The sequence below is a fragment of the Puccinia triticina genome, chromosome 17A (genome assembly GCF_026914185.1).
Source record: "Puccinia triticina chromosome 17A, complete sequence".
NCBI lineage: Eukaryota > Fungi > Basidiomycota > Pucciniomycetes > Pucciniales > Pucciniaceae > Puccinia > Puccinia triticina.
Window position 1 is genome coordinate 909,151 of NC_070574.1, and position 22,306 is coordinate 931,456.

Below are 22,306 nucleotides of genomic sequence, written 5' to 3' on the forward strand. Positions count from 1 at the left end.
GGATCAATATGGTTCAAACTTTGAGATCTGGGAGAAGGGGATCAATCGGACGCTGTGAAACGTCTTGCATATCAAGAAGTTCACGTCGGCAGAAAGCAACTTCACCAGCCGCCTCGTTGACGAGCAGAACTTGATTTCCCGGCTCCCTCGGTCCACCGTCCGTTTGGATATCCTTGCCGTCATCGACAGCACCAATGAAGAGGACCCCTACTTGATTTTCGCGCTGCTTGAACAGAACACTTCAAGGATAATTGAATTCCCCCAAAAAAATATTCATGGCTGCTTATCGGGAGCGCAGCAGGAGATGGGCGTAGTCCAAGGAGCGCCAACGGTGGAGGCACTCAGAACCACAAGCGCGCCACGGTGAGCACCGGCGCAACGGCGCGCTGCGGACCAAGCCGCAGCAGACGAGCAGCCAAACCTAGGCAATCAATGCGCAACTGGTACCGGCCAAGGTCTACCTACCCGGAACCATGCGAGATTGCCCTCAGCCGGTATCGACTTGCCATTTGGACTCTTGCCGCTTGGGAGAAATATTTTTGCACAAAGGTGAAGAAGCCAGTTCATCTTATAAAACTGAAAGAGATGCTTAACATTGCAGCTACCACGGCAGCTGTGAAAGAAAAGTTGAACATGGACCTAGGAGGCGAGGAGACGCAAGCAGTAGGAGGACCCACAGGTGAAAAACCAAACCCAACACAATCCCAAGGTACGATGGCGGGTCACACAGGTCGACAAGAGATGGAGACGCTTCCAGGGATCAGCTCCAAGAAAACAACAGCCCCTGCTCCCAAGAAAGCAAAAAAGGCAACAGTGGCCCAAACAGCTCGGCGCATCGCGACACGAAGCACATTGAGAGTCCCGTAAGAGGTGGGACAGGGAGAGGGGGAGAGAGGAGGAATAAGGGGAGGAATCGCCGACGACCCGGGAGACAAGCTGGAGGTTTTAGAGATGTTGGGAGGTAGTTTCGCGATGGGGAGCGGAAGGCCAGGTAAGCAAACAATAACTCGAAGGAATGCCAAATAAGGAATGCAATTATGGAATGAAACTGAGCGATTCTGCGACGCTTACAACGTTTAGCAGATGACCCAGTAGTTACAAGGGAAAGAGAAGCAGCGGAGGGACAGCTCAAAGTACAGCAAGTAATACTGGAGATGTTCGAGAAGGGATAGGCGGCAGAGGCGAAAGGTCAAGACGCTCAGGCTCTCCTTTTTTATCAAATGAGCGCAGGGCTCAGCGGGACCGTAACCGGACCTCAACCAATTGCGCACACGACCACCCAAGACAACCTCTCCCCCCCTGCTCGCCTTGAACCTGCCACCCACCTCCAACTTCGGTCCCTACGGATCCGATAACATCTATCCCGGGCTTCATCGTTCCAACCCCAGCGGCAGCAAAGACCTCACAGACCAGAGGTTTTGACGAAATGAACACCAGCACCGGGCAGAACAACGAAGCGGTAATGTTTGATGATGCCGCTATTCCGACCAACGACTGCCTTGGCTTCACCAGCTTCTTCAAACAGAACCTCCTAGCCTTCCGAGCCCCTCTCCCGCTAACCATCTTCAACGCGGAGTGGCAAGACAGGGCCATACTGTACCAGGCCGAGAAGAAAACAAAGTCGGACAGTAACGACAAAGATAGGTACACAGGGTACCCTTACCCGAGTGAGTACACCCAAACGTACCAAGAGTGGTCAGTAAACCACCAAGGATTCTACGAGGCGGTGAGCAAAATCCCGTCGCATGCCAACCTAGCAGCCTGGCTCATCGTCCACAAGAAGAACGCGGATGGTATCATCAAGAGGGAGACGGCCCTACGGTACGACATTCACGTACGGATGAACGCTCTCACGCACCGGGTGGCAATGGGAAACGGGAGAGTGTCGGTGGCGAATATCTCTATCTTCAGGCGAGAGATTGTTCTCACCGTCCATGCAAAGGCCGTACGTATAGAGGTAGTATATGTTGGTACACCTCACACCTGTGGATATAGCTCAACAGTAGAGCAACCCAGCATGCATTGGGGAGATGCAGGTTTGATTCCCCCTGTCCGCACTATTCCTTTTACTCGCTCTACAGGTTATGAGCCCAGCGCTATAGGCAGCTGCGTACCTGGGATGAGCCTCTGGGAGGATTAGTGGGCTCTGTCACCGGTGTAGGTGTACAGGGGGTGTATAGAGGTAGTATATGTTGGTACACCTCACACCTGTGGATATAGCTCAACAGTAGAGCAACCCAGCATGCATTGGGGAGATGCGGGTTCGATTCCCCCTGTCCGCACTATTCCTTTTACTCGCTCTACATTACGGGCTGGGGAAACGGAGTATACCAACAATTCTTACGCGGTAGGATGCTGCAGACATATTGGATGGGACCCGGTCACCGGACAGCAATCCGTCAAGAAGGACGACCACTCTGGTAAAGTCCCCCTTCATCTCCAACCCCCACCAACTAAGGGCTCGACAACCACCCTCAAGCCACTCGCCAACGCTCCAAAAGGGCCAAGCAACTCCAAGGAACAGCAACAGCGGTCCAACAACTACAAAGGTAGCAGATGGAACCCTCACTACAATCGAGACGGGGGAGCCAATGGAGGTGGGAACACCGGTGGAGGGGCAAGCGGTAACGGCAGGGGAGGAGGAAACGGAGGGAGCGGAGGCAGTGGTGGTCACGTGAAAGGGAAACAGTACTAGTTAGCCTGTTTCCATGGTTTCCAATTTTTTGTTTGAATCTATGATTGCAATCAAGCGCTAGGGCCCATGTTCCATTGCCCAAAAGTTTCCAGATCTGGAAACATAAACAGAGAGAGAGCCAGTACAAATGCAAGAGCATAAAAGTGAGGAATAGAGGTTCTGATGTAAACACCCACCTTTGTCAGCACTAGTGAGACGGCAGACGTGTCCGGCACCAGCCGCCGCAGACCCAAACAGAGAGAGGTTGAGGAGCAGGTCCAAGGTACTCCAGAAACACCCTGGCCGTTGACAGTCTCTTGCGAGATGAAGGTGGACGTGTGGGAAACCGCGCTGAAGCGAGCAAGCTTGCTGCCAGAGTATCAAGACGTCCTGGACGGGTTCCCACACGGTTTCGACCAGGGGATTCCAGAACACCAGATCCCAGGAAACCCCCCCTTTTTTACACCGCCAAACCACGCTTCCGCAGAGCTTGCGGAACAAAAGATAAAAGAATCCATACAAAAAGAACTTGACGCCAAGCAAATGTTTGGCCCATTCACCTACGAACAGGTAGCAAAACATTTCAGCTTCTTCGGGACCAACCCACTGGGCGCAGTCATAAACAGAGACGGATCCTTACGGCCAATAAACAACCTTTTTTTCCCAAACAGAAGAGGGTGGATACCCTCAGTGAACTCATTCGTGGATGCAGATGACTTCACCACGACCTGGGACAATCTTAATATCGTGGCTGAATTCTTGAAGAACGTAAAGGGACCAGTGTTACTGGAGCTATTTGACTTGGAAAAGGCATATTGCCAAATCCCGACGGCACCTCATCAATGGCCGTACCTAATGGTACGAGATTTTGACGACAAGTTGCTACTGGACACTAGAATTACATTCGGAGGGGTGGCCAGCTGCGGATTGTTTGGCCAACCAGCGGATGCCTGGAAGAAAATCATGCTCGCAGAGTTCGATGTCTTAAACGTGTTCAGATGGGTCAACAATAACTTGTTTGTGAAGAGACCTCACTCCACAACATTGATGGAGGACGTCGTACAGAGATCAAACCAACTTGGAGTAAAAACAAATAAGGACAAGTACTTTCCTTTCCTAAATGAACAAAAATATGTAGGTTTCATTTGGAATGGCACAGAGAAAACGGTAAGGTTACCGGAGAAGAACCTAGAGAAACGGATAAATCAGATACAACACTTTCTCAAAATTGGAGCAGACTTCTCATACAATGAGGTGGAGGTCATCGCCGGCAGACTCAACCATGTATCATACATGCTTCCGCAGCTGAAATGTTATCTTTGCGGGATCTACCGATGGCTGAAAGACTGGGTCCACCGAGAAACTAGGCAACCAGTACCAAAGGACACCGAAGAAGATTTGCACGTCTGGCTCACGACACTAAAAGAGTTCACCCCGACCAGGCTAATAGCGAGGCAAGATCCGACGGAAGGTTGGAGATGCCTCGACAGGATACGGGATTGGGGTACTCATCGGACGCCGCTGGGCCCAATTCCGCCTCAGGTCAATGGAAGAACTAGAACGCGGGTTGTTAGAACTAAAAGAAGAAGAGCGGATATCAAGACTAGAAACCGTGGCCGTGCGCCTAGGCCTCCTGATGCTGCTGAAGCTCGGTGCAAGGGCCGGGGAAACCTTCATTGTATGGACGGACAATACCACAACAGAAAGTGTGGTGTTGAAAAGGAAGTCAAAAGATAAATTCGTGAATGACAAGTGGAAGAAGATACAAGCACTCCTGATCCGGCACCAAATCAACCTAGTGGTGAAACAAGTAACATCGGCAGAAAATAGGGCAGACTCGCTCTCTAGAGGTATCCAACAAGGCCACAGGAACAGGGATCAGTTGTGCGTCGAAGTCCCACAAGACCTGGAAGAGTTGATTAGCCAGACAACAGAGTGACTGTAATAACCAATTAGCAGAGGAAATGAACAGCAACCGGTTTGCAATATGAGCGCGCGTTTTGGCACGCAAAGCTCCAGGCCCCTAGAGGTGAGGGCTAGTTTTTCTTCCTCAGACGGCCGTCAAAGAAGGTTAAGGGATAGACGGTCTGAGCAGGCTCCAGGCCCCTGGAGTGATGGGTTGGGCTCAGACCTTCTTGCTAGGTGATCTCATAAGGGAGACGCGTCACGAAAACCCATCAAGGAACGTGAGGCATCTCCCTACCTCTCTTTTTTACTCAGTTGCGTCGTGGCTCCCAACAATGGAGACCAAAAAGACGCAAGGGAGGAGAGAAGAGACCAATCCCCCTTATCCCAAACTTGGGTAGCTTGGAGAGCTATGCGGATAGCTCTCGGGCTACCCTAGGCAAACAAACGGTACAACCGTATTTATTCACCAGTTTGCTGAAAAAGTAAATTGGTCTCTCATACGCCGTGAATCCATTCGCGGCCCGCCGTGCCTCCAAGTGCCAGCAGATTGGAAAGTTGAAGGTCCGGGAAACACTTTTTTTTGTTATGTTGGAACACCCAAAAAAAAGTATGTTGGGCTGAGTATCCTCAGCCCCCGCAAAACACAACAAGAAAACTGAGCCTCAGCAGATATTTTTCTTTCTCTTGTTTTTTTGCACCTTTTTCACTTTGGTACTGTGTGTTTCTATAAACCTTTTTGTCTCCTTTTTTTTTTTTCTTGTAATTTTCAATCAATTTTGACTTCATTTTCATAGTATATCTTATCTTGTTTGTTTAATGGTTATTTGTTTGTTTGTCTTGTTTGTTGCAAGCTAAAAAATTGTGATGCAATTATTGACAAGAAGTTGAAAAAAACACTATGTACATTATGGAACAAAAAAGGCAGTCATCTGTCTTCAAAAAACTAGGCAAGTGATTTTAATTTAATGAGCATCTTTTTCACGACTGATTGCAATACAATATTCAAGCCATCAACAATGACCCTATCTTGGGCCTCTAGCCATTCTCTATTGTAAGTATCTTTGGTTAAAGCTTTAGCTGGTTTGATTTTACTCATTGTGGGGCACGGCGGTTGTTGTCTGCTCCAAGCTGGAACCCCTCTGTGAGCTTTGCATGTCAATGCTGTTTGTTTATCGCGGTTTTCATCTAGGCGAACGAATGCCTGAGTAACCTCCTCGCTGCGCTACACTAACTGCCGGGTCTTGCAAAATTTGAGTTGGCCTTGTTAAGACGAAGAGCTAGAGGGTTCGGGGGCTGGAATGATTTCGTCATCAGTCTCATCGTCACTGGTGCAACTCTTGATGATTGGGATCAATGCCTGCAGGCCTCCGATTTCCAGTGCGGATCTGACTCGGGCATTCCGCACCTGAAAGCCAAGTAGAATGGGTGATTTCAGTGGGGTCTGGCCGGTTTTGTCATCTTGTTTGGTGGAACTCGGCTCTTGGCTTCGCGTTTGGGTCCGCCGGGGTCGGCGGTTTCTGAGAAAAATCACAGAAATGAGATGTATTTCTTGATTAGAAAGGTCTATCTGGCATGTCCAGAGACTTAGAGAAAGAAATACAAAGGAAAACAATAGGTACCTAAGATCGGATCTTGACCAACTCTGGTATGGACAAAAGTACGAGGACTTGATTGCTGGGATGACTGCAATGCAGCTGAGATCACATGTTTGTGATTAAGACGGAGTCATCTGGTTAGTGCAGCTTCTTGAGCAGTCAGTACAGGTTCTTCCCTTATGGAAGCCTTGTAAGAGATGAGTCTCTTACTTAAGATCAAACGGCAGAGCGCTCAACACGGGCCAATTCAACTTGCAAGAATTCCGGAGCAGATGTTATCTGTTTCATCATTAACCTCACGGTAAGATCTCTGATTTAGTCTATTAGGCTCTGCAGCGAAGTACTTACCACCTGAGGTGGGTTTAGTTATTCTATTGCTGAGGCTGGAACCTTTAAGGTCTGGATTGGTGTTGGTAGCAAGCGTGCTGTAACGGAGAAGAGATCCTGTCAGCACTGCTTGACCTAGCTGGGACAATACAACAATCTTCATACCTTGAATTTGGTAGAGGTTGTTTGTATTGCTTAGGCACTTCGTCTTGTGTCAATGTGGCTGAAATGGAGCAGAGGATTAGCGTTAGCTTAATCCATCTGCCTGGGAGCATCATGCATATGCATGCGCCTGGGGGTCGCGCGAACTCACCTGTCCCCCTTGCGGGGTTAGGGTTCAGCTCCATGCGCTTCCTGTGCTCAGGGCCTAAGCCCGAGTCTTGACAGTTTCAAGTCTGGGGTGGGGTATGGCGGCGTTTAGACTAGCGGTTTTCTTACTTTCTTCAGCGGAGCGTAATCATGGTTTTTGCGGCGGTGGAGGCGTTTTGGAGCTAAAACGGAAGGCGGCGCAACGGTGCGGTGTTCTCTTCATCGGGCATTGGGCGGGATCTTTTGCTATGGCGGCGGCGTTGAAGGCGGCAGCTTACTATTGGCTTATGTGTGCGGAGTTTTGGCGCCGGTCTTGGGTGGTGACGGACCAGGCGCATTATTTACGGCTTATCACTTATGGGCTTTTTACCAGCAGATGGTGTGGTTTATTCTTATTTTTTTTATTGGTTTTGTTACATGCGGGTTCTTTTGCTTTCTTTGTGCGGAAAGTCCTGGGGACAGGACTTCAAAATGGGTGGCGGATGTGGTGATCAATTCTGGAACTTGTGTCAAATTTTCCACGGAGCAATCAGCGCAGCACACAGGCGGTGCGGAAACGGTGCAGAAACGGTGTGGAAACGGTGCGGAACAGAGCAGAGCGGAGCGCACAACTGAAGGCGGCGGCGCGCGGAGCTCGACGGCGGAACTGGACCAGACTAAGCAGGCCAGCGCGGACCAGATAGCGGAGGTGGTGATTGGGGGAAGCCGTGGCAGCCAGAAGGGCGGCGTGTGGGATCCTGACATCATAGGCTAGACAGGGATGTGGAAGCTAGAGAGAGGAGTTTGACAGCGGTCAAAGGCAAGCGGCGGAGACAACAGGAGTTTGAGTGAGAGCGGAGCTTGGCAGATGACGTGCGTGTGTGTATAGCACTTGGCGGATGATGAGTGTGTGTGTGTGAACGGAGTTCGCGGATGGCGTGCGTGGGAGGATATCTTTTAGTTCTCTTCCTTTTCTCTAGAAAACCACAGTGGTGGAGGGAGGATTCTGTATCATCATACTCCCCACAGACTCTCTTTTTATGGTTTTTTACTTTACTTTGCGGATTGTTGTGCTTCTTTTACTTTGCGTACGTTGCGGACTTGCTTTATGTGTTACAGTTGCGCTTTGCGGAGTTTTGTGCTGGCTTTACGGCTGTTTTCTTGCAATTGTTGCGGAGTTTTGTGGCAGAGTTATCTTCTTTATGCAGCGGAGCTTTATTTTACTGTTTACTTTGCGGAGCTAGATTATTTTACGTGCTTTACTTTATTTATCCCACCCAGAGCCCTACAACGTGGCGGAGCTGTGGAGCAGAGTTTCTCCAGATCATCCAACTTTACCTGGGAATCATCTTGGAGCGGCGGGGTCCTGACATTTCTACGCAGTGACCACTTTTGTTCATCACACTGGTCATTGATAGAATGACTGGTCATTTAATAAGACAACCCGGAATCAAAAGGATGACCAGTCATCAATAGGATGACCGTTCATTCAATAAGATGACCCAGTCATTGATGAATGACCAGTCATTTGAAAAGATGACCCGGCATCAATAGAATGTCCGGTCATTCAATAAGATGACCGGGCATCAACAGAATGATTGTTTATTCAATGAGATGACTGGTCATCAATGGAATGACCAGTCATTCAATTAGATGACCGGTCATTCAATAGGTTGGTCGGGCCTTTTGTCATTGATGGTACAACCAGTCAATGGCTGGAGAGGGTTGAAGACTGGTTGGATGGGTGGTGTGGGATGTGGAACATGCTGAAGGCATATGCGTCTGTGACATGAACTGGATGGGAGTTCTGCCAGACAAGGGCCCAAAGTGGGGTGCTCAAGGTAAGTTGGAAGTTTGGCGGGGGGCAAGTTAACATGCAATTTGACTTGCATGCGCGTGCAAGTCTACTTTGAATTCCACTATTCAACATAACTGTGATGACAAAGAAAATTTGTGGATTGAGTTTATTTGATAGGAAAGGATGACTCTACGCTGGGCAACAATTCAAAGATAGATGTGATGGGGCCCTACTCTGGCAATGATGTAGAAGTATAGGAGAAAAAAGAAGAAAAACTGCCCTACGCTGAGCTTGTTGAGAGACAATATTGGAGATGAGGGCTCATGACCTGTGGTGGTTTGTGATAGAAATGTATGTGTATGGAACAAACTACATGGCTGGGACCTCATGTTCCGGTGTCTAGTGAGCTGCAGATGGTAACCCAGTAACTGGGTTACAACAAGTCCATCCTTCTTTTTCTGTGATTTTTGTAAGAAAAAGGGGCAGGCTAAATCCACACCAAAAAATTACTACATCCACTCCAAAAATGGATTGAACAGTAGTCCACTCCAACTTTCATTGGAGTGAACCATAGTCTACTCAAGGCTGAAACCGCTGCACTAAAAGTAGTGCAGCGCAGCGCAAAGCGCAGCAGAAATGGGCTCGCTGCGCTGCACTTTTTTATAGTGATTTTCCGCTGACGCTTCAGCTTTTTGAAAACGGAGGGAAAATTCCTCTTTTTTTAGCGGACCACAAAAGCGCCTCAGAAGCGCAAAACCGCTGCGTGGTAGCGCAGCGCAGCGGCACTTCGCTAGAAAAGCGGGATTTGCAGCGGCAAATCCCGCTTTTATAATCTGGGTTCCTGCTTTGCGCGCTTTTCCGCTTTTCGCGCTTTATTAGTGCAGCATAGCTAATATTACTGCATGTTTGCCGCGATAGAGAGAAAATATACTCAAAAAGAAACAGAAACTAAAAAAGTGATCTATACCCCCTGAGTCTTGGTCAATTTTTTTGGCTGTTTAGTCTTCTTGATGTTGGACGGAGAAGATAACTTGGGGTTTTTTTTGGCAGCGTCCAGAACAGCCTGAGAATCTTGAAAAACCCCACCCAACCTGACCCCGCCGCGTAACCACAAGTGGCTGCTGATAGCACGTTCAATTGATTGTATTGCAAGTCCGGCCCGCCCTGATGAACAAACATCAGCGGCAGCTGAGAAGGTGCGCTCCACCGTTGCTGAGCTAGCTGCGCAAGCAAGATAATCGCGCTTGCTTTTTGAGCTGAATTAACTGCGCAGCGCCAAAAGTGCGGAAGAATTATCAGCTAAAAAGTGGTGCAGCGCGCAAAAGCGCCCCAGTAGCGGTTGAAAGCGCACACCGCTATCGCTGCGCTTTCTCGCAGCGAAAGCGCCGCTTTTTTGGCTGCGCTTACGCTATGTCATCCAAGGAAATAGCGGTGTTTCGCTGCAGAAAGCGGTAGCGCAGCGCGGGGACGCTACCGCTTCAGCTTTTTGGGCTGGGGGGTTAGCGGCGCCCGCTGCGCTGCGCTAAAATCGCCGCTTTCTGCAGCGTAGCGCAGCTTTTCGGTCTTGGTCTACTCCAAATTTTGTTGGAGTGAAAAAAATTACACTCCAAAAAAGCCTGTTTTTTGGAGTGTACCCATAATGCACTCCAAAAATTTTGGAGTAAACCCAATTCCACTCCAAAAATAATTTCTCCAAGGTAAAATGATTCATTTTTTTGGAGTGCACAGATTTTCACTCCAAATTTATTGGAGTGGTTTTCAACAGTATTGCAGTAAAATAAGTCAGGGTTCTTAAAGAGGAATGAAAACTTATGTCAGCATCATATCCCACTTTCTTAAATCCACAGAATTCTAGACCTGCAGATCTAAGTTTTGGGGTGTTTTTTTCTCACAAAATGGGGCAAAAATGCCCCATTCTTCTCACTAGGCACATTGAATATCCCCAAAGGCCCAAAGGCCCTATGGATGACCCTCCAGCTGTGCCGGAGCAACAAGCAAAAGAGGGCCGGTTGGTAAACTAGCCAGGGAGGGCCTAACCAAGCAGTTAGGGGGCTCCCAGGGAGGGGGCGGACAAAACCAAATCCCCTGCGGATCAATGAATCCCAAATCCCCTTTCTTATATAACCATCCAACTGCACCGCCCGCTTACCCAGACCACGGCCACGCCACCCTCCTCCTATCGTAACTGCCCCGGTGGCGCCCCTATCCTCGATGCACCAGCGGTCGTCGCCACGGGGCACAATGACTTGCCTGAGTCAGGCCAGTCATTGCAGCACTACACATGCAAATGACTGGTCTGAGGGGCCTTGGTATCCATCCCTAAGACCGGTCATTGCAGGTCATCGAGTGGACTGAGACCCGATGACTGGCACTGCAAGCCAGTCATTGAGTGGGTACACAATATTAGACGGTTTCACGGGTTTTCTACTACATGTCACTAGTTATACTCTCACATGTATTCCGCCGCAGTTTCTGATCTAACCTAGTTGCCTTGTTAAAGCCTGTTTTCATTTCCATTCATTTGTTTCTTTAAAACTCAACTACTGTTCGCTCAAAAACTCTGCTCACCCTTGACTTCCGTCTTCAGGTCCGTTTTCTATCTTTTCTTGTCTCATCAGTCTCCTGTCTCATCTTATGCTGTTTGTTAGGTTTGCTTCGCCTCTGCCCGTTTGCCACCGCTTCTTGCTTGTGTCGAACCGTGCCTCATCTCATCAAAGGTCTGCATAAGAAATCAACACTCAACTACTGTTCGCTCAAAAACTCTGCTCACCCTTGACTTCTGTCTTCAGGTTTGCTTCGCCTCTGCCCGTTTGCCACCGCTTCTTGCTTGTGTCTAACCGTGCCTCATCTCATCAAAGGTTTGCTTCGCCTCTGCCCGTTTGCCACCACTTCTTGCTTGTGTCTAACCGTGCCTCATCTCATCAAAGACTTCTGGTCTTATACACAACCCTACCTGCCGGCACACACCGGCCATCGAGAGGGTAAACAACCCACTCAATGACCGGCACACGCCAGTCATCAAGTGGACTGAGACCCGATGACTGGCACAAGCCAGTTTGTGCCAGTCATCGAGTGGGTACACAACCCTCTCAATGCCGGCACACACCGGCCATCGAGAGGGTAAACAACCCACTCAATGACCGGCACACGCCAGTCATTGAGTGGACTGAGACCTGATGACTGGCACAAGCCAGTCATTGAGTGGGTCTCAATCCACTCGATGACCAGCACACGCCGGTTATAGAGTGGGTACACAACCCTCTCAATGCCCGCACACACCAGTCATCGAGTGGGTACACAACCCACTCGATGACCGGCACACGCCAGTCATTGAGTGGACTGAGACCCGATGACTGGCACAAGCCAGTCATCAAGTATGTACACAACTCTCTCAATGCCGGCACACACCGGCCATCGAGAGGGTAAACAACCCACTCGATGACCGGCACACGCCAGTCATTGAGTGGACTGAGACCCGATGACTGGCACAATGTGTACCCAGCAATGACCGGCATCGGTCTTCCAGCCATCCCTCAGGCCAGTCATTGCAGCACTACACATGTGAATGACCGGTCTGAGGGGCCTTGGTCTTCCATCCATCCCTAAGACCGGTCATCGCAGCGCTATACATGCGGATGACCGGCCTTCCACAGGCCGGTTATTGCAAGACTACACGTGCGGATGATCCGCCTTGGTCGTCCCTCAATCCCTCAGGCCGGTCATCCGCACGTGTAGTGCTGTGATGACCGGCCTGCAGAAGGCCGGTCATCCGCATGTATAGCGCTGCGATGACCGGTCTTAGGGATGGATGGAAGACCGAGGCCCCTCAGACCGGTCATTTGCATGTGTAGTCGCACCCTGAGCTGGCTGAGCTGTGCACAGATGAGCGCTGAGTTCATAATTTGTTTCCAAATTCTGTGGTATTGATACATCTGATCATAAATACATGAATTTCTTCTTGGCTTTTTATAATTTTGCACTGTTTATTGTGTAGAAAGATCTACCATTTTAAACTTGGATAACTTCCAAATATTATACCATTAGAAATTAAGCAGCATTTTTATTGACAACATTCCAATAACGAGTATGGAATAAAATTCTGGGTGAGGTAAGTTTTTAAAATCTAAATACCATATGAGGAGTGTTTTGATGTGGCTGCTATTCCATGAGATGTGATTAAAACGGCTTGGATAGCAAAGGGGGTCAAACACTCCAAATTGGGGAGGTGAAATGCTTGCTTGTTTCCTCTGTTGCTGTAAGGCCAAGTTTGAAAATCTCAAGAACCATGATTTAAATGAATGCATTCAAGTCTCCTGAATTGTGACACACCCAGTCCCTGCTTGCCCTGCTTCAGGAAAAATTTCTGTTGATTTCTGCTGAGATAGGCCAGTGGGGGGGGGGGGGGGGGGTGGGGGAGGAATATCAGTGGATGGAGACCCAAATATTGAAGGGCTAATGAGGTGACTTGGGGAGCTTTTTGGCAGGAAAGGAGGAAAGATTGGTGCCCTGCAACGGCAGAGCCGCCTTGGCCTCTAGTGTGTACTTAAAATACATCAAAAATTATGTATGTAAAATGTTTTCAGTTTCTACAATGACCAAAACCTGAACCAGAAATAAATTAAAGGGGATTAAATTTGGTTGGTTCATGTCACCTGCCTACTACTGCCTTAAAGTTTTTCTGGTACTCCACCCCAAGAACTTGGAATATACATTTTTCAAAATTACATGCAAGTTTCAATTGTACAGATTTAAAATTGCCTTTTTTTGAATTTGAGAAACCTTAATCCACTCCAATAAATTTGGAATGAACATCTGTGCACTCCAAAAAAAAAAAAAAAAAAAAAAAAAAAAAAAAAATTGCTTGGAAAAAATATTTTTGGAGTGGAATTTGGTTTACTCCAAAATTTTTGGAGTGCATCATGGTGACACTCCAAAAAAAAGGCTTTTTTGGAGTGTAATTTTGTTCACTCCAACAAAATTTGGAGTAGACTATGGTTCACTCCAATGAAAGTTGGAGTGGACTAATGTTCACTCCATTTTTGGAGTGGATGAAGTAATTCTTTGGTGTGGATTTAGCCTGCCCCAAGAAAAACCCCACATAGGTTTCCCTTTAAAGAGCCTTGCCTATCAACTAAATAGTCTAAAAAATTGTGGCTGATTAGACTTGAGTAATTCAGGATCCTTCCACATTTCCTTGGTGAGAAGAGGCTGTTGCACTCTCTAGCACAGCTTGGCATCACTCCCTTAAGGAGTAGCATTGGCAGTAGATGTTAGTACCCACCAGTTATAAATCAAACTCAGGATATACTCTCTCAAATCTTCATTTATCTCCCCCTCTCTCTCTCCTTTTTGTATTTATAATTTATTTATCCCAAGAAATCCAAATAGGTCCCACCCAAATTCTTAAGCCTGTTGTCACTATAGACACAGGCTCACAAGGCTGCCTTCTTTTTTTGTGCTAAGGTTGTTTAACCTCTGAAACCAGGAGGATTTCCTGTTGGTTGCTGAGGTTGTATGACCTTTGTGATAAGGATAATATACTTCTGTTTGCCAAGGTTTTATAACCTGTGCGACCGGGAGTGTTTTCTTCCTTTTGGTTGCCAAGATGAAGCCCCGGCTACCGGAAGGAGTCCCTCCCGGTTGTTGAGGTTGTATGTTCTTGGCAACCAGGCGGGTTTTTCTGCCTGCCAAGGCAGTAAATGTAAAACCTTGGAAACTGGAAGGGATCAGGCCTTCTTGAAGAAATGATGGCCTCCAAGTCAAAGGGAGGAGGAAACAGCGGCCCTAGGAAAAATCTTGAGGCCAAGAATGAGAACAAGAAGCCCGGAAAAGGGGCCTGGCTGCTAGCTGTGATGAGGAAGAAGGCTCCTCACTACAAGAGAATCACTGGGTCTCAGGGAAAAGGGCACAGAGAACTAATGGTTTTTGATTCCTAACCTATCCGGATATTTAAGCTCATACAACTGGGGGACAGAAGGTGAAATGCACATTCATACAGAGGAAATGAAAAAAGTTACATATGTGGGAAAAGGGAGTGAGAAGAGACAGAGATGTGAAATTCCAACACTTCTGGTCAAACAAGACCGCACATATTTCGCTGCATGTAGCTTTGTAGCTTTGCAATTTAGCAAAATTGGGTGCCGCTTAACTAAAGCTAAATTGTAGCTACCCTCGCGCTTCAATTACAGCTACGGGGAGGCCACTCAATTTTTCTATTTCTTTAATTGCTAGATGGTAGCGCCTGTTAGCGCCCAAAACGCTGCACTTCAGCTGTTCTTAGCGCGCTAAGCGCTAACGTAACGTGTAATTGATAAGCATGATCTGCTAACTTAGCGGGGAGGCAACGGACAAGACAAAAAAAAGGAAAGGCAGCCTGAAAATTTTATATTCTAATATTGAATGAGTGACTTGAGATTGGATTGAAAGAGTGACAATACATGAGGTGAGATCAAGAGAGAAGACAATTTGGTAGTTGGAACTTGGGAAGAGACACTATTTCTCTGGATCTCCAACATGTTTAATCTTATTGGTTTTTTTGTTGATGAGGTTTCCAACATGCGTGGCAAATTTTGCATTAGCTTCAGCTGCATCAAGAACGATCTGGCAATTGGTGAAATCACCCCCGGCCTTCACCCCTTTTTGCAACCAGATGTGGCTGCTGACACATTACTCAATGGTCGCTGCACATAGGACACTCCTACCGGTTCCACACACATCAGCCGCTGCTGAGAGCGTCCTCTCAACCATGGCCGAGCTTCTCGTGCATGCCAAGACATGTTGTGCAACCATTGCAAGTGGGAGTGGTTGTGGTATCATTATTTTAACTGCGCATTTGAAATGGTAGCATGCTGCGCTAGGTTTAAACTGAAGTGAATCAACTGCTACCAGAAATTGGTAATAGATTGCCCGCTAATTTGAACGCAGTAGGATTTTTAGCGCCACAAAAAGCTACAACGCTAAATTACAATTCTTTTAGCGTTAGCAAGGGCCAATCTGCTAAGCTACAGAGGGGGGCTGGGAAGTGTAGCGGGAGGAGCGCTACCCTAGCGCTGGAATTAGCGTTTTTCAGCTACAGCTAACGCTAACAGCAAAAACTGTTAGCGGGAAACCGCTAAGCTACACTTGTAGTGGCACTAATGTAATTTAGCGTAATATGTGCGGTCTTGGTTTGAAGAGGTGGGCAGGTGTGGATTGAATTACCTGGGTACCTGCCAGCTTTTTCCTGGAATCTCAGACATCCACACACACTGGAAGGAACCTGCAGCGGGTGCAAATGAACAATCTCTAGTAAAGAAACTTGACTATCAACTACATAGTCTAAAACTTTTTGGCTGATTAGACTTGTCTAATTCAGAGTCCTTCCACGTTTCATTGTGAGAAGAGGCTCTTACATATTTAGCACTAAGCACAGCTTGGCTGCCAACCCTTAAGGTTATTGCATAGCCAGTGGAAGTTACTACCCAACAGTCATCATTCAAACTTTGGATATACTCTCTCAGGTCTCCATTTGTCTCTCTCTTATTCTCTCTCTTATTCTTGTTATATTTCTGATCTTGCAATATGATAAGAATTCCCCCCAAATTTCTTCTGTCCTGCTGTCACTATAGAAACACAGGCTCACACTCACATGCACTTTTGCAACTTGGTGTTCAAGATCTGACTTGGCATGCTGACTTGCAAAAGTGCATGCAAGTTGCACCTGGCTAACTTTGAAACCCCCGATCAAATGGATGGGAGAGGCAAGTTGCATTAAATGAACTGCATAGGCAAAAGACAGGGGGTGTTGGGGGTCAGTGGTGGTTGCGCCTGTGATGATTGTCCAGATTGATCAGAATAACACTGTAGGATATACACTAGACCAAATGAATCTTTAGCAATGACAATGGTAAGAATGGAAAAACCCATTTTCTCCTTATTCTAAGCTTGCCATTGGAGAATTGCCCTCATAACTTGCAGAGAATCCACGCCGCTCGCAGAGTGGTGCGCCTGGTAGGAGCGGCGCGCAGACCGTGCGCTCTACGGCACGTGGTCTGTCTCTGCGCCGCTCACCCGTGCAGGCTACTGAGTCTGACGCGGCTAGGCTTATGGGCTCGACCCTCCTTCTGGGAGGGGAGCCCGTGTCTCACGATGTGCCTAGCCGTGTGTGGGTCGAAGGGGAAAGCTGTCTCTCCCTGCCTGTGTGGCACGGCCGGTAGTGTTGAGACACCTTCCGAGCAGAAACAGCAACTAAACGTCCTGGGAGTGGGGGACGAGGCGCTAAGCCCCACTCACTGGACTGTGTCTTGACGGGTGGGTGGGTGGTGCGAAAAAGGAAAGTGTTTCTCCAGGGAAAGCAGCACGACGAAGACAGGCTGGACCGGCGTGAAGGGAAACCTGCCGCCGCCGGCCTCTGGGTCGTCCTCCTTATGAAGGCTCTCTGCTTTCCCAGGAGGAAAGATCTAGGCTCTGAAATTGGACCTCGCTGGTTTGAACCGGCGCTGGTCTCATGGCGTCATCACCACTCTGGGATACTCCCATGGTAATCACGCTGCCCACAGGCATGACGCTAGTCTATCCTGTATCCAAACTATCTGAGGTCTGTCGGGTCTTCAGAACTTCGACTCAGGTAGCCTCTGGCGTGCCTCTGCGGCTGCGTGGACACCGGGGCCCTTGGAGCTGCGCTCTGCAGTCACCTCCGAGGGATAGTTCAATTTCTCACACCCTTGCAAGCGTTGTTAGGCTAGCGGTAAACTGGGGCCTTGCCATGGCCTCGTCAGGGGTTCGACTCCCCTACAACGCACCCAACGTGGGTTGAAGGTTGCTTGTGCAATAAATTTTTGATTTTTTCTGACTGGGTTAAGAATTGTGCGTCTCCCAAGGGAGGTTATATCAAGTTTGTCTGTAGTATTGTGCTATGGTTTTCGGCTGAGGGACTTGCGGGTATTCCGATCAACAATTGATGGATGAATTATATGGGTGAGAGTTGTTTGTGGAGATGCCCCACATGGCGACATGGATCTGTCCTTCCAGTGTCGCTGCAAGGTCCAAGGACAGTGTGCGTATTCTCTAATTCGTGGCTCTACATATGGCCGGTGTGGTCGGCCTGAGGCTATAGAGCACAAATTGCATAACCACTATTCATGCCGCCAGATGTTTCATGACAAGAGAGCGATGAAACCTACCCAGCCCACTTACGGAACAACCGACTTTCAATGTTGGCGGGTTTGTTCCGCTCGATACATCACGGGAGGCAGCTGAAGAGGCAATCGATCGGTCGTGGTCTTGGCAGCTCGGTAGAATTTGCGAGTCGGCCGAGGATCCTGGCCGGTACACTCCGAGTCCTCGGGATCGAGTCTTCGTGCGACGATTCGTGTGCCAGCATCGTCGCGTCCGACAAGCGGATCCTTTCCAACGTCCGGCTCGGCCAGAACCACGTCCACAAGGCTTTCAATGGCATCCATCCGTACCATGCTATCCATGCCCACCAGATCAACATCGTCAGTGTCTCTAGTGACCCTTCCTCGTCACCTCGCCAAATCGGATTCAAAACCCAACAGCCCTAAAGATTGACAAATTTATCATCGCGATCTTTCCAGCCCATCGCCATTGGACGCGCGTTAAAAGAAGCAGACATCAAGCTCACTGAACTAGATGGAATTGCATACACCCGTGGACCGGGAATGGCGGGCTGCCTGGCGGTAGGAGCAACGGCGGCCAAAAGTCTAGCGGCAGCAACCGGGGTACCCTTGTTGGCTGTTCACCACATGGTGAGGAATTGCTCCAAGATTTCTGATGCGGTCGAGTTCTGGGATCCATGGTGGCAAAAAGGTTTTATAACTGACAATCCTTGTTTCGACCGATCGGCTGGTTTATCTCGTTTTATTCCCAGCAAGCTCATGCTCTTACGCCTTTCCTAACCCAGACTCAGGAGGAGCTCGCATACCCGTTCTTGACACTACTGGTATCAGGCGGTCATACCATGCTGGTCTTGGTCAGCTCATCCAGTGAATTCAAAATCTTGGCGAATACGGCCGACAAGCCGCTAGGGTTAGTCTCTCCATCCCCTTTCCCTGCGCTCGTTGGTTCAACCATGTTGATCAGCTTCCAATCGAACACCACCACAGACTCGCGATTGACAAGATCTCGAGAGCACTGGATGTGCCATGGCCGGACGGAAGTGCCTCCCCGGGGTCAGCGCTGGAGATGTTTGTGACAGCGGCGGGCGAAGAGGCGCAGGAAGAGGTGGCGCCGCTCCCGCTAGCGCTGCGAACAGGGCCCTCGGTCTTCTCATTCTGCGGCCTCCAGACGGCCACGATGCGCCGACTCGACGCCATCTCGGACGGCCATCCTTCGAGTGCACAGAAGCGGGCAATCGGGAGAGCCTTTTTCGACGCCGCCTTCGGCCAGATCGAGGGCAAAATCCGCCACTGGATCCTTGAGCTCTCTTCCAACCATGCGATCAAACTGAAAGGCTTGGTCATCAGTGGCGGTGTCGGAAGTAACCAGATCTTGCGAGACAGGTGCGGCGTTTCCCGTCTGCAAATTACACCCGTCATCATTTGTCTAGAGACCTCTACCAGTCCGAATTCTTACATTCCCTTTTTTTCTCTTGATCATAAAGGGTTGAAAGGTTACTCCGGTCAATCGATCTCGATCTAAAGCTGCACATCCCGCCGATTTCGTTTTGTACGGACAACGCGGCCATGGTAGCCTGGACTGGAATTGATAAACTGGTGCGCGGAAAAACCTCGGGGCTGGATGTCCCTGTGGCTGCCAAATGGAGCATCGAAGATGCCGAGGATGAGTCTGCCGGGACAATGAATTAAACAAGGTCAGTCTTCAAACTAAACTATTGTTGTTTGATTTTTGTAGTCGCAAATATTATCCCAGTTGTTATTTTCCTTCAAAAAAGTATGATTGGCTGACCAACCATCCTAATTGAATTTCTTACTGACGTTCTTGCTGAAGGATTCAGGATAGGATTACGTATGAAACATTGATCTGAAAACATGGAGACACTAAAGTGCCACTAGTACGACGGCTAAAATAACTTTCTTTTTTGTGATGTAAGTGAAAATACACCCAAATGGCCAAGGGTCATGACAGAGCAGCAAACAAGTGGGCACCCGGGTACCCGTGGCGCCCCTGATTTTTCGCCAATTCCTGACACCCGCACCGGCAGGTGCCCAGGCTCAGAGGTGGAGGTACCCGGGCTTACTGGCAGTAGATTTGATTATCAATAATTGTCATACTCATTTAAAGATGACATTCGGCCCCTACCCGGTATTGGCTGTGAGATAGAAACCTGCACCAGGCACTGCCTTGGCGGGCGCCAGCTGGTGCGGGCGGTGTGTTCTTTTAACAGGAGTGTAACGGGGGGTGGGATTGGTCAGCATCATAATAGAATTCAATCCAGAGAGTTACCCATGAGGAGAAAAATTATTCCATAGAGCTTAGATACACCTGGAAGTGCAGGGGCAAAGCCACCTTGGCCTCTAGTAGTGGTTAAATTTAAAAAGGAGATATAATAAAATCTGTAGAAGAAATCTTAGAGAAAAATAGACGGAAACTGAGATTTAAACAAAAGATTAGGAATAATTCAATTAATCTTGGAATGTTTTCCTTTATGAAATCACCATGTGACCTTCTAGTAACAAAAATAAGAAACTTTGGAGCTGAAATCCTGTTTTTTGAAAACACCAGGAAATAAACAAAAAGTGTTATCTAGGTGGATGCCTCATTTGGAGAGGAAGTTTCAAATGATGAAGCTTACCAGCCACTATCTATCGTCCTCCATGAGCACAATAACAAATTGCCCAAGAAGTGAGCAAAAGAAAAATAAACCCAAGGCCAGCAAGTCCCAACACCTCACCAACTTCTTCTGGTGGGTTGGGGCCATTAGGCTGAGGTGCCTCAGAAGTCTGCCCTGAGTGCCAGGAATTGGGAGAGGCTGCAGGAGTGAGATCTTGATCAATGATTTTGCGACCTCTTAATTGATTCTTTGCTTTTGAGGGGGTCATATAGGGAACTGGTGGTGGTGTAAACACAGGGGGTTCGTACAAAATCTTGGAAATTCCATTATTCAATGAAGCAAAGGCAAAGCTGATAATGAAGCATCCAATGAATATTATGATTGTTTTCAACATTTTAATCTTAGATTGTAATTAATATTTAAAGGCCTATTTATTTGGTTTATTTTTGAGTTAGAGGAAATAATTCAGGTTGGTTGATTTTGAATAGATTCAAAGGAGAATTGGCAGTATGTAGTAGGATCTTCTTTTGGAAGGGAGTGGAGGGTTCAAAATATAATTCAAGAGATTAAATGACCTATCCAGAGACTCCTGAAACACCAGCTTAACTTTAACCAAGTGGATGGGAATTAACATTATGTAAAACATGTCACTTGAAAGGAATTACAATTTGGAAAGATCTTCCTCCTTCTGACAGAAACAAAAGAGGTATTTCTGGTACATTGGTCCTGAAATACATGCAGATTACACTTTCTCAAACTTTCTATCTAATCAACAAGTAAACTGTGTGAAAGACCTCAGGGGAAGTTTTACATGTTGATATACAGTGGTCTGAGGTGGGGTAAACCACATGAATATGTATCTTAAGGCCCGTTCGGAGCCAATATAATCCGGGCAATATATGAGTTTTTTGCGTGACATCCTATGTGACATCTGATCAGGTCTGCCAAAACTTGGTCAGATGTCAAAAAATTCCAGATTATATCATGCAATTATATTGGCTCCAAAAGGGGCCTAAAACATTCCTGGGAACTTAAAAAATCCCTGGGACTCCTGGTACCTGTGTATCCATCAAGCAAACCATGGATTACCTTTTTTTTTCAAAAAAGAAAAAAAAGAAAAACCAGTCCTAAGCTAAGATTGGTCTATTGCATTGTAAATTTTCTGTACCCATTTCTGTAACACATTGGAAGGTAATTTCAACAAACATATCTTATTTTTAGATTTAGCCTAAATGCACTCCAAAAATTTACTTCATGCACTCAACATTTTTGGCTTTGGGGGAGGGGTACTCCAAAAATGTTGGAGTGCTGCCAGTGTGATTTTGCCCTCCCAAAACATGGAGTCTCCATATGGGCACTCCATGTTTGTTGGAGTACAGGCCAGGGTAAGCCAAAACTTACCAAAATAAGGGTGTGCAGGCACCCCCAAAACATGGAGTGCAGACCCAATCACTCACCTTTTCAGGTAAGGGTTTTGGCTATGCACTCTAGTTGGCACAATGTCAACTGGAGTGCATCACATTGCACTCCATGCCACTCTTTTTTGGAGTGCCCACCCAAGAATGGCCATCAAGAGGATTACACACCCCACTTGATGACCAGTCATCACACCTGAGTGGGATTCATCCTCTGATCTTGTCAGAATAAGAGCCTGTCCGCTCACTTTCTGTTTCCTGTCCTATCTGACCGTGTGGTCATTCTATGTCCTGTCTGACCAAGTGGTCTTTTTCTTCCTGTCCTGCCTGGCCATGTTTTCCTGTCCTGTCTGACCAAGTGGTCCTCCTTTCCTGTCTTGTTGTCCAGTTTTTTTTTTCATAGGCCCCCCTTTGGATCTTGATGGGGCGCTCTCTAGTTGTGTGTTCTAAGTCCGCTCCTTGGACATGTAATCTGTTATGGTCTGTTGATCTGGGGAGAGGAAGATGGATTCTGGGGTCTGGGGGTTCTGGATCCAAGATGGTAGATTGCAGGATGGGGAAGAGGCCTGG

The 22,306-nt window shown here is 47.9% G+C and overlaps 2 protein-coding genes across 2 annotated transcripts; both read left to right on the top strand.

Annotated features, from left to right (window-relative positions):
* Positions 1 to 633: 633 nt before the first annotated feature.
* Positions 634 to 5,791, top strand: PtA15_17A77 (uncharacterized protein; the record flags this gene model as incomplete). The annotated part of the gene is made up of 3 exons (XM_053164582.1): positions 634 to 863; positions 2,881 to 2,957; positions 5,772 to 5,791. The coding sequence occupies 3 exons, from the start codon at positions 634 to 636 to the stop codon at positions 5,789 to 5,791; spliced, it is 327 nt and encodes a 108-aa protein (XP_053028151.1).
* An 11,990-nt stretch (positions 5,792 to 17,781) lies between these two features.
* PtA15_17A78 (uncharacterized protein) lies at positions 17,782 to 19,395 on the top strand (the record flags this gene model as incomplete). Its single annotated transcript, XM_053164583.1, has 5 exons — positions 17,782 to 18,066; positions 18,166 to 18,336; positions 18,459 to 18,616; positions 18,694 to 19,089; positions 19,191 to 19,395. The coding sequence occupies 5 exons, from the start codon at positions 17,782 to 17,784 to the stop codon at positions 19,393 to 19,395; spliced, it is 1,215 nt and encodes a 404-aa protein (XP_053028152.1).
* Between the last annotated feature and the right edge of the window lie 2,911 nt (positions 19,396 to 22,306).